This window comes from Salvia miltiorrhiza, chromosome 1, assembly GCF_028751815.1.
Source record: "Salvia miltiorrhiza cultivar Shanhuang (shh) chromosome 1, IMPLAD_Smil_shh, whole genome shotgun sequence".
Lineage (NCBI taxonomy): Eukaryota > Viridiplantae > Streptophyta > Magnoliopsida > Lamiales > Lamiaceae > Salvia > Salvia miltiorrhiza.
Genome location: NC_080387.1, coordinates 44,164,966 through 44,177,376, shown reverse-complemented (window position 1 = coordinate 44,177,376; position 12,411 = coordinate 44,164,966). Strand labels below are relative to the sequence as shown.

At 33.2% G+C, this 12,411-nt stretch overlaps 1 protein-coding gene across 1 annotated transcript; it reads left to right on the top strand.

Moving 5' to 3' along the window:
- Nucleotides 1-2,547: 2,547 nt before the first annotated feature.
- Nucleotides 2,548-6,937, top strand: LOC130985007 (uncharacterized). The gene is made up of 3 exons (XM_057907735.1): nt 2,548-3,751; nt 5,802-5,925; nt 6,131-6,937. The coding sequence occupies exons 1-3, from the start codon at nt 3,107-3,109 to the stop codon at nt 6,679-6,681; spliced, it is 1,320 nt and encodes a 439-aa protein (XP_057763718.1). The 5' UTR covers nt 2,548-3,106; the 3' UTR covers nt 6,682-6,937.
- Nucleotides 6,938-12,411: the final 5,474 nt, after the last annotated feature.

Here is a 12,411-nt window from a genome sequence, read left to right as displayed (position 1 = left end):
TTTAAATTTATACACATTTTTGTATTTCATTAAATTGAATACAATAAAATTTGTGTTTACAGTATACAAAAAAAAGTGGATGAATTTTTAAAACTAACATGACAGTTATAAAGTTGAAATTTGTAGTTTATTGTTGGAGCCACCTTTAAGTTTCTTAGGGTATCCACAGCAGGCTTCGATTGAGGGGTTTGAGTTCGATTTTTTTGTTTCTTAATTAGGGCATTTACAATAAGGCTCGAGGCCCACCTCGACAAGCCATATCCTGTTGCCGCGTCTTCCAACGCAATTCAAGGCTCGATTTAACGAGCCCAACTGAAAGGCAATTAAATGAAGCGCGTACGTTGCACGCGCCATATTTTCAAAAGTTAAAATAAATATTCGATTTTAAAACTTGAATTAGTTGTTGCTTTTTTTTAATTCGAAATAGTCGTTGAACGCTCGTGTTGAGTTGGGTTTGAATTTCAACAACAAATAAATAAAAATAATAAAGAACACTAAGATTTTATGTGGTTTAGAGTTGATCAGTTGTCTGGTATGACCCAGAGAGTTGAACTATCAGGTATGAGCCAGAGCTGAGCTGTCAAGTGTAAAGCAGAGCTGAGCTGCCAAGTGTGGGTATAGCTGAGCTGTCACATGTGACATTCCAGAGAGTTGACTCGCCAAGGTTTACACTTAACGATTTGTCAAAGGGTGACACTTAGCGGGGCTAACATCAAAGGTGACGCTCAGCTGGGCTGACGTCAAGGGTGACACTCAGCAGAGCTGACCCGTCAAAGGAGACCTCAACGGGGCTAACGTTAGAGGTGACACAAGTGTCAAATTTGAGGTGGAGTTGAGCTTCAGTCTTGACTTTCTTCTTTGATAATTTTCTTTCATCAAGTTTGACTATTTGCCCTTCATTCATATTTTTTATTCGTTAGACTTGGCCCGAAAAGGTAAGCATAATATTGCCCTCATAGCTCTTATTTTAATTTAATTTTTTTTACTTAATTTCCCCTATAAATACATGTCACTTTCACTTATTTTTTAACACAAATTTTACATTTCTTTTTTCTATTTTTTTCTTCTCTTCCTCCCATTTTATATTAATTCATTTTTTTTTTCACTTTTGAAATAATGCATTCAACTCTCAAAAACTTGACAGTATTGTTCGCAATCCTTGACATCATCTAATGATACGCAGCAGAAATACAATCAATGATAAGATCTAGATTTATAATTATATTCATGTGTAGAGATAAACACACAACATTCAGAAGAACTTACTTGTTGTGTGGTAAATGAGTGTGACGATTCCTGCAGTTGAACCCACCACTAGAGGTATCCACGTGTATGTAGACTCGATTTCATGCAGTTGAATCCACCACTAGAGGTATCCACGTGTATGTAGACTCGATTTCATGCAGTTGAATCCACCACTAGATATATCCACATGTATGTAGACTTGATGCAGGAACAATTCCATGTGCACGTCTCAATCACGGAAAGCTAGGAAATCCTAATTGAATATTATAGTGCTCAAAGTATTTTTTCTCTTGTGTTTTTACGTGTCAGACAAAAAAAATATATTCCTATACTTATAGGAACCTAGCCGCCTGTAACCCTAGGTTAATAGGCCGGATTTTTCTTTTATCTCCAATTAATTAATTCAATAGTCCAATTATTTACTAATTAATTAAATTATTAATTAAAATATATCAAATATATCCTAATTTAGTCCATAAAATATCTTTCAAGTACCCGTATTTATGATATTTGTGACATAACTCCAAGGGGATCGGTCAATTTAGGGTTCAAACATTATATCTACTAATAAATCTATATATATCATTGGACGATTTAATATTTGGAACGATTAGCAATATATTAATTCAATAAAATATAGATAATTATATTTATATCGCCAATAATGTTATGCGTGGATGAATAATTAATATCCTGATCCTCGTCATGTCCAGTCAATGCAAGGGGTCAACCTCCACCAACAAAATCATTCATCCAATAATATATGTAGAATTGTGAAAACACGGACCGAATCCACCAAACTTGAAACAAAGATTGTATTGGGTCTGCTCAACCCAAAATTCTTTGAATCCAAATAATGTTTAGCCCAGCCTTGTACAGGCTAGTGGGCTACCAGCTCCAATCAGCCCAATCCACTTGTACTTGTGTAAAATTATGCTTCAAAAATTTGCTTTTAGATATTGCTGTCGCTATGTAACACATATATTTATGTCAATATAAATTTATCAAAAAAATGGTTAGGAATTTTCGGACTTTTTTGGCCCAAAGTCTGATCAATTTGTGCCCAATTGTTTAGCCTTTTTTGTGAGGTCTGTCCAACCCAAGTTACAGTGTCCCAAGTCGGTCCAGGCCCAGATCATTTTTTTTTTTTTTTTGAGACGAGGTCCAGATCAATTTTAATACTGTAGTTGTATTAATGATAAATGTATCGAACTCAATCCACAGTTGTTTTCATGGAAGTGTCTGGGAATTGCAAAGAATATAAGAGAAATACATAATTTCCATGTGGGATGGTGTGTGAAAATAATTAATGCAAGACGAATAAAATAAGGTAAGAAGGTCAATTTCTGGTCACTACTGAGTCTAACAGCTGAGATTTGCATCTAAATCACACATGTAACTACTGAATCAAATACAAACAAAACCCGCAAATCCACACAAATTCAAATCTACTTTTTTAATCGTACTTGAGATTCAAAATATCACTCAAGAAGCATCCATGCTTCTTCTTCTCTCTCTAGATCACTCACTCTCTGCAAATTTGTGCTCAACTCTTCCAATTTACTGTCATTTTGTATTGACCTAGAGATCTTCACCGTGATGAGAAGCTGCCTCTGACTTTCTCACTCCCCCCCTCCTTTAAAACCTCTCTCTCTCTCTCTCTCTGCATATATAATAACTGAAGCTGGCTCCACCCACTGCTTCATTTCACTGCTCTAAACTTGGTACTACATATGTCGAGCATTCATTCATCTCTTTTAAACGCCAACTTTTAATCAATGCGCACTTGTTGATTACCAGCTTTTTTGCCAGCCATCAATTTTCCTTCCTTTTCATACCAAATCGTCACCTGATTCGTGCCATGGATACCCGATTGATCAAGCCGATTAGGGCTCCCTTGCTGCTCAAAGATCATCTTCTCGACGACATGAGCTCCTGCTCATCCAACGGCTTCAAATCATTCCCCCGCCGCCAATGCTGCTCCACCGTCACATTCCTCGACGCCAAAAACCAGCTGCAGCGCCGCCACCACAAGCCTTACGTGAGCTTCAAGAAACCGCCGTCCAATCCCGCCCTCTCGGCTCTCCAGAGCGTCATCACCGCCGTGAAACGCCTCCACTTCGGCGCCGCCGCGAAGCCGCCGGAGAAGAAGAAGTCGTTTCTGCCTCGGAGTTTCTCCAAGCGACTATTCAGAAGAGGCGGTTTCTGGAGGAGGAAGCCCGAGCTCAAGGAGATCCAGCGGTGGAAATCGTTCCATCAGCTGATGAAGGAGGACTCCCAGCCGCCGTCGGATCGCTCGATCACCACGGCCACGGATAATAGTAAATGTTACAGCAGCGATTTCACTGTGTCGGAAGGCGGTAACTCGGTAAATTTAAATTTACTACCTCAGCAGGGAAACGACGTCGTTCAGAAGCCTGATCATGAAGTGGGAGTAACAAACGAAGCAGAGTCAACTACCTGCAGTGGTGGAAGCTCAGATACCAACTCTTCCACACAAACAAAGGTTAGAATTTTTTTAATTTTAGAATTAATGGAGTAGCAATTAGGTTGACCTAACTTCACTTAATATGTGCTAGCTTTTTGTCTAATCGTTGTAAAAATACTATTTTTACCTTTCTTAGACAGGTGAAATTATTGGAAAAAGTTAGTTACCCGTAAAAATTTGAATTTAAGAAAAGATTAAAAAAATGTTTTGAAATGGTTAAAAAATTATTAGAAACTTCGATAACTGTGAGAGTTGGCAGCGGTGAAAATGGAGTGAAATTAATACAGCTGGAGGAACACGTGTGGGTTATATTATATGTAGAGGGAAAGATAGGGTAAACTTGAATCTATGGTAATTATTGTGTTGCGTCGATCCTCTGCTACTTGTTTTTTCCATCGAAATACATTTTATTTGTGATATTTTAATGATGCGTTATTTTATGTGTGGTGTGTGGATTATATGTGACGTGTTTGGAAAAAAAAAAAAAACAAATAAACTTTGGTTAGTTAATACCTTCTGTTTTGGTCTTTACTCTTTTAGTTTATATACAAACATTGACAAAATAAAAAAATGTACTCAATTTGGACATTGAGCGACCTGTTTTATTTTTGAGTATATTAGACATCATAGAGATAGATTAGTTTGCTTTTTTTTAGTTGCTTCATAGAGATTAAGTTAAGGTGTCATAGTCCGGTAACGATATTATTAATTTGTCACCAATTTTCATTGACAAAAAAAAGTCTTCTCAATTTATAATTGAACGAGAACCATTAAAACTTATTAAGGAAACCTTGAATTGTTTTCTAAGAATAGTACAACTTATGTGAAATCCTTGAATATGATTTCAAGAAGAAGATTAAAAGATAATCCGTATTTAATTAATTGGCTAAGTTTGGTCGGTGAAGTAGATCAAACTTGTGATCAACAATCACAAATTTCACTTTCAACAATTTCTTTTTAATTAAACACGCTTAATATTAAAGGTGCTGATCATTGCTCGCTATGATTGCTGTAAGACAAAATTAAGATGAAGGAGTTGCATTTGGATATAATTTTCTTCACATTAGCTTTGTTTCTTTAGTGAGAAAGAATTGTGGATTCATTTTCGTCACATTCATCAACATCATAGATTAATTTGGTTTTTCGAACTCCAAAACCAAAACAATGAATGAAATTGAATTTTTTTTATCGATATCCTATAATTGTTAGATTATATAATTTCCCATCTTTATTTGGTAGGAGAATAGGTATACCCTACCTGTAACTGACGAATATTAAAATACGTAGTGAAGTCATCATTTAATTATCATGGTTTGGTTCATTGGTTGGCTTTGACGCAGTCCTACTGCCCTTAAAATTTCTGTTTTCTTAATAAAATATATTATTGCCGCCCAACATAATTTTAAATCTTTTTTAAATGGGAAGTAAAGAATCTAGCTAAAGATTGGATGTTATGAATATGATACTATATTTGCCGTTAGTTTTTTCTTTTCTCTTGGACGGAATGCCGTTAGGTATTAATGCTATGCTTTTAGAAAAACATCAAGTTAAGTTGATTATCATTTATATATAATATTGAATTTTGAGAGTAAGGAAAAGGCTTGTAATTTTAAGTAGAGTGCATATATCTTTGATTCCATCATCGCAGGTAAATATATATCAAGTATATTTAATCATATTTGCACTTATTACAGGCTTATAGAATTAGGGGAGGCCCCTACAAGTGTAGAGCGAGCTTTGAAAAAGAAATATGAAAAAAATGGGGCATAAAAGTTTCCCTTTTTTGAATAATTGGGTGATGAGCTTTTCATTTATGAGACATTATTGTTGTGGAATGCAATTTGCCATCCAACAAACTTGCCCTTTGGGGGTGGGGTGGGGGTCCAACTCAACTCCCTCTTTGTTGGGTGCTTTCATATTATTTTGTCTCATCAACATCAAACTCCTCCAACATTACGTTCTATGTAGGGAATCAAGTTAATTAATATCACCTCCAAAAACCCTTGATTCAAAGCCATTGTTGTTGGTTTGTATTTAGTGTTAATTAATTGTGTTTGATGAAATACAGAAGCAATGGACAAGTGGTGATCAAGAGAAGGAGCAGTTTAGTCCGGTGTCTGTGCTGGACTGTCCATTTGATGAGGAAGATGAGGTCTCTTCACCTTTCCAACATAGACTTGCTCTTATGGAAGGTGATTAATTTCACATTACGCCTTGAATTAATAAATTATATACATGCTTAAATGACCTTGACACATAATTGTGAACATATTGAAAGGTGAATATTATTAATAAAATCACCTAAAGATGTGACATGGCCATATCTACAATGTTCTTGTAAATACCTCAACTAGGTGTGAATTTTGTGTCCTCATCTCTTGATCTTTCATTGTGTAGGAACTAGGAAGAAACTCCTCAAGAAGATTCAGAGGTTCGAGTGCCTAGCAAAGCTCGAGCCCGTGAACCTAACTAGACGATTTGCATCACAACCGGAATCAGATAATGAATCCTCTGATTCCCCTCTCCCACATTCCTCCACCTCCATAGACGAAGAAGAAGAGGAAGATGAAGAAGAAGAAGAAGAAGAAGACAGAGCACTAGAATTGCTTGATCAAGTGAAGGCCATCATGCCATCTTATGGCCTCAAAGTCAAGGCAGATAAGTTGATGCTAGATTTCTTCAGAGAAAGGATAGGAAAACAACGGGGAGAATCCTTATTTTATGACGCGTTAGTAGAGATTGCTCGAGAGTGGATGGGCGGGCACGACCCCCTCGGGTTGTTCATGGAATGGGAGGTGGAGAGGAACAGGCAAGCTTATGTTGAAGACATGGAAAATGGTGGAGAATGGAAAAGATTGGATCAAGAAAATGGTGAGGTGGTTTTGGAGTTGGAAATTGAGGTATATGATGCCCTATTGAATGAGGTGTTGCTAGACATCATAAATTAGAAAATCAAATAAACCCAAGTAAATGAAATGATGTGGCTTCTTGTCTTGATGTTTCTTTTGTTAGGAGGAAATATGGTGGGTTTGAGAATTTTTGTTTGATGTTTGGAGAGAGAGAATTAGTTACTACTTTCTCCATTATTATTTCTTTCTCAGGCCACGGCTATAATGACTAGTTTTTCAACCCCTGGTTGACAGGAATTTTAGTAGCTAATTACATGTTTATTTCAATAGAATTCAGGGTTTATTTACCATTTCACTCTTGCCACAATCCACATATAAATTACATGTATTGCATCTTTCGAATTTTTTTTTTCTTTTAATATTTTGAGTTTTTAATTTGGTCCCATATGTGCTTCACTTTATGAAACATTTACGAACATAAAAGTCTCTTTTTTAATTAGGTGAGAAATAATTTTTCCTTGTATATACATTTTGATGTTCCAAACTAGACAATATCCTAATGCAGGTGGACAGTAGCTGTTGGAGGTTTTGCTGGTTGTGGTCTAAAGTTCAAATAGAAGAAATATGGAATCACGAAATTATTGGTTTGGGTTTCATTCTCATGGATGTAAAATCAATATTATGGGCCCTTTCCAAAAGCCCTTCGGTCGCTATTTGGATGCTACTACTAAAGCCCAATTACAACTGGATCAATTTCTTTCCCCTCTATAAGTATCTCGGAATTCAATTAGGGATGTTATTCCAATTCGAAATCGATAGATTGATTTGAATAAATAAATTTAAAAAAAAAACTCAAAAAAATAATTTAGTTCAATTAGGCTGAACATAAAATAGCTTGAGTTCAATAGAATTGATTTAAAATTGAGAGTGTTGACCCGATTGACTTTCTAATTCTAATATACGTATTTTGAAAAATTCAAGTGATTTTTGAAAAGAGAGTTGGTATAATGTGAGATCAAATATATGAAAGAGATGGGTTGGATCTGGGCGCGGGTCATGGGTCGTGGGGCTGGGCGCGTTGAACAATACATATAACATATATTCATAAATAATTACTCCTTCTATCTCTCAAACATCTTTCTAAGAAAGGGTGACATTAGTTTTAATATTAAAAGTTAGATGTTTATTTGATGGGTAGATAAATGAGTCCCACAAAAGATAAAGATTATAAGGGTATTAGTGGAATTGTTTTCAAAAATAGGTTAGAAAGATATTTTGTGGAAGGACCAAAATAAAAAGAAAGGAAAATGTTTGAGGGACGGGGGAGTACAAAATAAGGTGTTGGCACAGCGAGTAAAGCTCCATAGTTTAAACTCAATGATATTGAATTCGAAATCTTCAGCATGTCGATACATTACCTTTCCTCATATCAATAATTACTTATTCGTACGATAATAATTACTTGACATAATAACTAAAAGTATAAGTTTTTTTTCTTTTTTTTTTCCTTAAACGTTAAGTTCTCGTGGGTAAAAATAACAATTGTTTTTTATTTTGTATTTTTCTATTTTGAAACATTACTTTTATTCATATCAATGGTTACTTTTTCTTGCGATAATAATTACTTGATCAAATAACCAAAAGTACGATTGTGAATAAAAATAACAATTGTAGTGAAAAAATGTAAAGAAAATTAAACATTATCTTTATTCATATCAATAATTACTTGACTAAATAAGTTTTTGAATTGAAGAGAACAAATACAAATTGCACGCATTGATATATATGCAACTAATATTTAATTACTCATTTGATGAACGGACCAAAGAGAAAATATAAGTACTCATTTGGTGGAATGGGGAGTAGCTATGGTCAATCTATCAAAGAATCAACAACATATAATAAAATCGAAACTCACCATATATTAAACCAATAATCTGAAATCAAGTCTATCATTAAATTTGAATCAAACAACAATAGAAAAACAATAATAATATATTTTGTTTTAAAGTAACAATCCTAGCAATAAAACTAATCTAGCACCAACGAATGAAACCTAAGCACTGACTAGGCGAAGAAGTAGAAGATGGCGAGAAGGCATCTGAAGACACTCATGTAGTAGGAAACGAGGGTGATTTTGGTGGTGGAATTTACAGCTGGCGCCGCTCAATCGGAGCCTTAGTCTCCGCCCACATAGGAGGGCGAGGGCGTCTCGGTCGGATGCATGACACGGATGATGAGCTTCTGGGCCGATCTGCAGTGATTGAGGCAGCAATTGACGAAGTAGAAGAAGTCGGAGTGATCAAACTAAAGATTGAGCTCCAACGCGGAGAAGAGAGAGAGAGAGAGGGAAAAAGAAAATGAAAAATGGGAGAAGATGTGTGATTAGGATTTGGGGATGAAAATTAATAGTGATTTTTGTATTATTATTTATATGTTGAGTGACTCGATCCGTTATGATCTGTGCTAAGATTTTTGATCCAATCCGTCTCTTTGATGCACTTGATTTTATAAGAGAACTAGTACGTTCACCCGTGTGCGATGCACAACGAGTATTAAAATTAAACGATATATTTAAATAAATAAATAAATAAATAAAAATATTAAATAGTTACAAAATATAAGCAAATCTATATCTATACATAATATAATTGAGAAAAACAAAATAAAAAGAATATGTTTATGTAAGTAAATATTAAAATTCATATACAGGCAACTAATTATTTATCTACAAATTTATATTAGAATTAATACAAATTGAACTTTTAAGCAGATATTTTAACATTAAAGAGATCTAAATTAAATCAAAATAATTTCCTTCTCTTTAGTTTCGTTAAAAACTATTCTCTTCGTCCCTAAAAAGTTTGCCATAATTTTCTTTTTGAGGTGCCCCTCAAAAGTTTGCCCCAATCTCTTTACTTTCTATTTTTGTACATGGTCACACCATCAATTTTACAATTACAGTCATTTAAAACTCATGTCGCTTCCCTTGGGGCAAAATTTTGAGGGACGGGGGGAGTATTATATATATAGATATCTAACAAAATATAGAAAATACAATAAAATTAATATAAAAACTAAATAAATAAATAACACAATGTTCAGCATTTATGGAAGAGGAAGAGAAAAACATTTACTTTTAAACTTATGAATGGTGAAATAATATTTTGTTGGGAGATGATCTTATTTGGTTCTATATATAAAAAAAATTATAATATATCATATTTTTCTTTTCATAAAAAAATATTCAATATACATCTTAAATTAAATACAATGACAAAATCTCTAATTTGGTGTAAAAATAATTTAAAATAAATTATGAACGATTAAGTTATAATTATTTAAAATTTCAAAATAAAACTATTATAAAAAGAAATAAAAGAAAAAATAATATAGTATATGTTTAACATTAATGAGAGAGGAAAATTGAGATTAAACAAATATTTACTCTAAATTAAATAATCATAAATTGTTCCTATTCGATTATCTTTTTCTCAAATTAAATATTTTGTCATAAGCTTTAATTAAGATTTATATTGAAAAAAATTATGAATCAAATTTGACTATTGTTAATAAATAAATAAACAGTGAAACAACATTCTTTTGGAAGTTATGATCTTTATATTACATATGTTTTTATTCATAAAACAATATCTAATATACATTTTAAATTAAAAATCATGATAAAAATAATTAAAAATAAATTCTAACAAATAATTTATGTTAATTAAAATTTTTAAATATTAAATATTTTCTTTTTATTCTCCCTCCTCTCTCCCCCTTTCTCTTTCCTTCCTCTTTTTTCGGTTATTCCCTATATTTGGGCCATAGTGGGATTTAGTTATATTATCTCTCCTCTCCCATTTTTATTAATTTCTATCATTGCCTTCAATTGATGATTTTATTACAAAATTGCCACAAACTGTGTTTTCATATATAGATATAGATTAACGTTAAGCAAATAATTTTACTACTCCCTTCGTTCCATTACAAATATATCATTGCTTCTGAAAACGGAGATTACGAAATATATAATTAATAGATAAAGTAAGTTGGTGGATAGAGAAAAATATATTGGAATTTGTAAAAGTATGTATAAAGAGAGAGTAAGTGGTGAATCCATTAGTTAATTAGTATTTTAATTATTTGTCAATTAATGAATGAAACATTTGTAATTGGATATTTCATTAGAAAAATGAGATATTTGTAATGGAACGGAGGGAGCAGTATATTACTCTCTCCGTCCGACTTATCTTGGCACACTTTCTTTTTTAATGTGTCCTATTTATAATGACATTTTTCAAAAATAGTATGTAATCTCTATCTTCTCTATACACATCAAATAAGTGATTTATATTCATTTTACACTCTTAACATCTATCTATTATACTAAAGGAAAGTATTCAGCAAATTTTCCCGCCAAAAACTTCTTTCCCATGCATTTTCTTTTTGTCATATGAAAAGTTTCTCGCATTTTCGAAGCAATCTTGTTATCTGAAAAAGTTTATCTCATTTTAAGATATAAATAATTTCGCATCTGACATTATATTGAATTAGTTGATTTTTTTGGAATTTGAAAAGTCTCATTTTGGCTTCTTGAGTCTTTTTGTTATTCTAAAAATATCCCATTTTGATTGGTATTTGAAAAGTTTCACAAGCTTTGAAATCTAAATACGTATTAATATTGGAGACTCTTTAGTGTCTCTATATAGAATGCCAATAATTCAAGCTTTCTATTTGAGCTGGAAAATCTTCGTGAAAATTTTGATTGAAAAAACCATAATGCTCGACACAATCAATAATGTCAAGATCAAGATTCAAGACAAGGAAGGAATCCCTCCAAGTAAACATCGTCTGATTTTTGCTGGAGAACAGCTTGAAGATGAACGAATTCTTGCTAATTAAACATTCAGAAAGAATCTACCCTGCATTTGGTTTTGAGGCGGAATTATCGAGCCGTCTCTTATATATGGCTTTGGCTAGGAAAGATACTAGAACTAAATGTTATGCTCGCTTGCTGTCATCTTCAGGAAGAACATATGTGGACACAAAAATCAGTTGAGGCCAAAGAAAAAAATCAAATAGATTGTCAGGTGGATTATTTTGTTGTTGTTTAGTTTTGGTAGATGGATGACTTTTAACAATATATGCAAGGTTTCGCTAATATGCGTATCAGATTTTTGATGATGTAACTAAACAAAAACTCAAGTTTTTCATTTTCATTTTTGTATGTCTGGCAACAGTACTTCCAACACAATCCCTAACTTACATAGTTACATTGCAATCGATTTAAAACAATTTTGAATTTGTTAGCTTACCATTTATTCATGGAGACTTGACAATCAATATTTATTTAAATTTTTCAAAAAAGACTTGTCTTGTATTTTTAACACTAAAGTAAATGTGGTAAAATAAATGGGAGATGGAGGAAAATATAGAACGGACCTCCACGTGGGAGGAGAAGGAAATGGTTTGGAGGTTTTATAACTGCCAAAATCAAGAAGGAAAACGTTTTGGAGGTTTGATAACTGCCAAAATCTTGAATTTGTGGTTGCCATTCAACGCCAAACACAAACGGTAGTATAATTATTATTCCTACGTGCGACGAGCGGTACAAATGTGGTTGCCAAGTGTTGTCGGTGGTGTGGTGACATCATCATGCATTCATGCTTAGCATTAGCAACATCGCGGATAAAAAACTTGCACAAAATGTCACTTGAAAGATAAACTATATTTTAAAAACCACAAAGAATTTATAGACTATGATAAATGACACTTCGACATATCAGGTATGACAGATTTAAATCAGTAAAAATGTTACTAAAATTT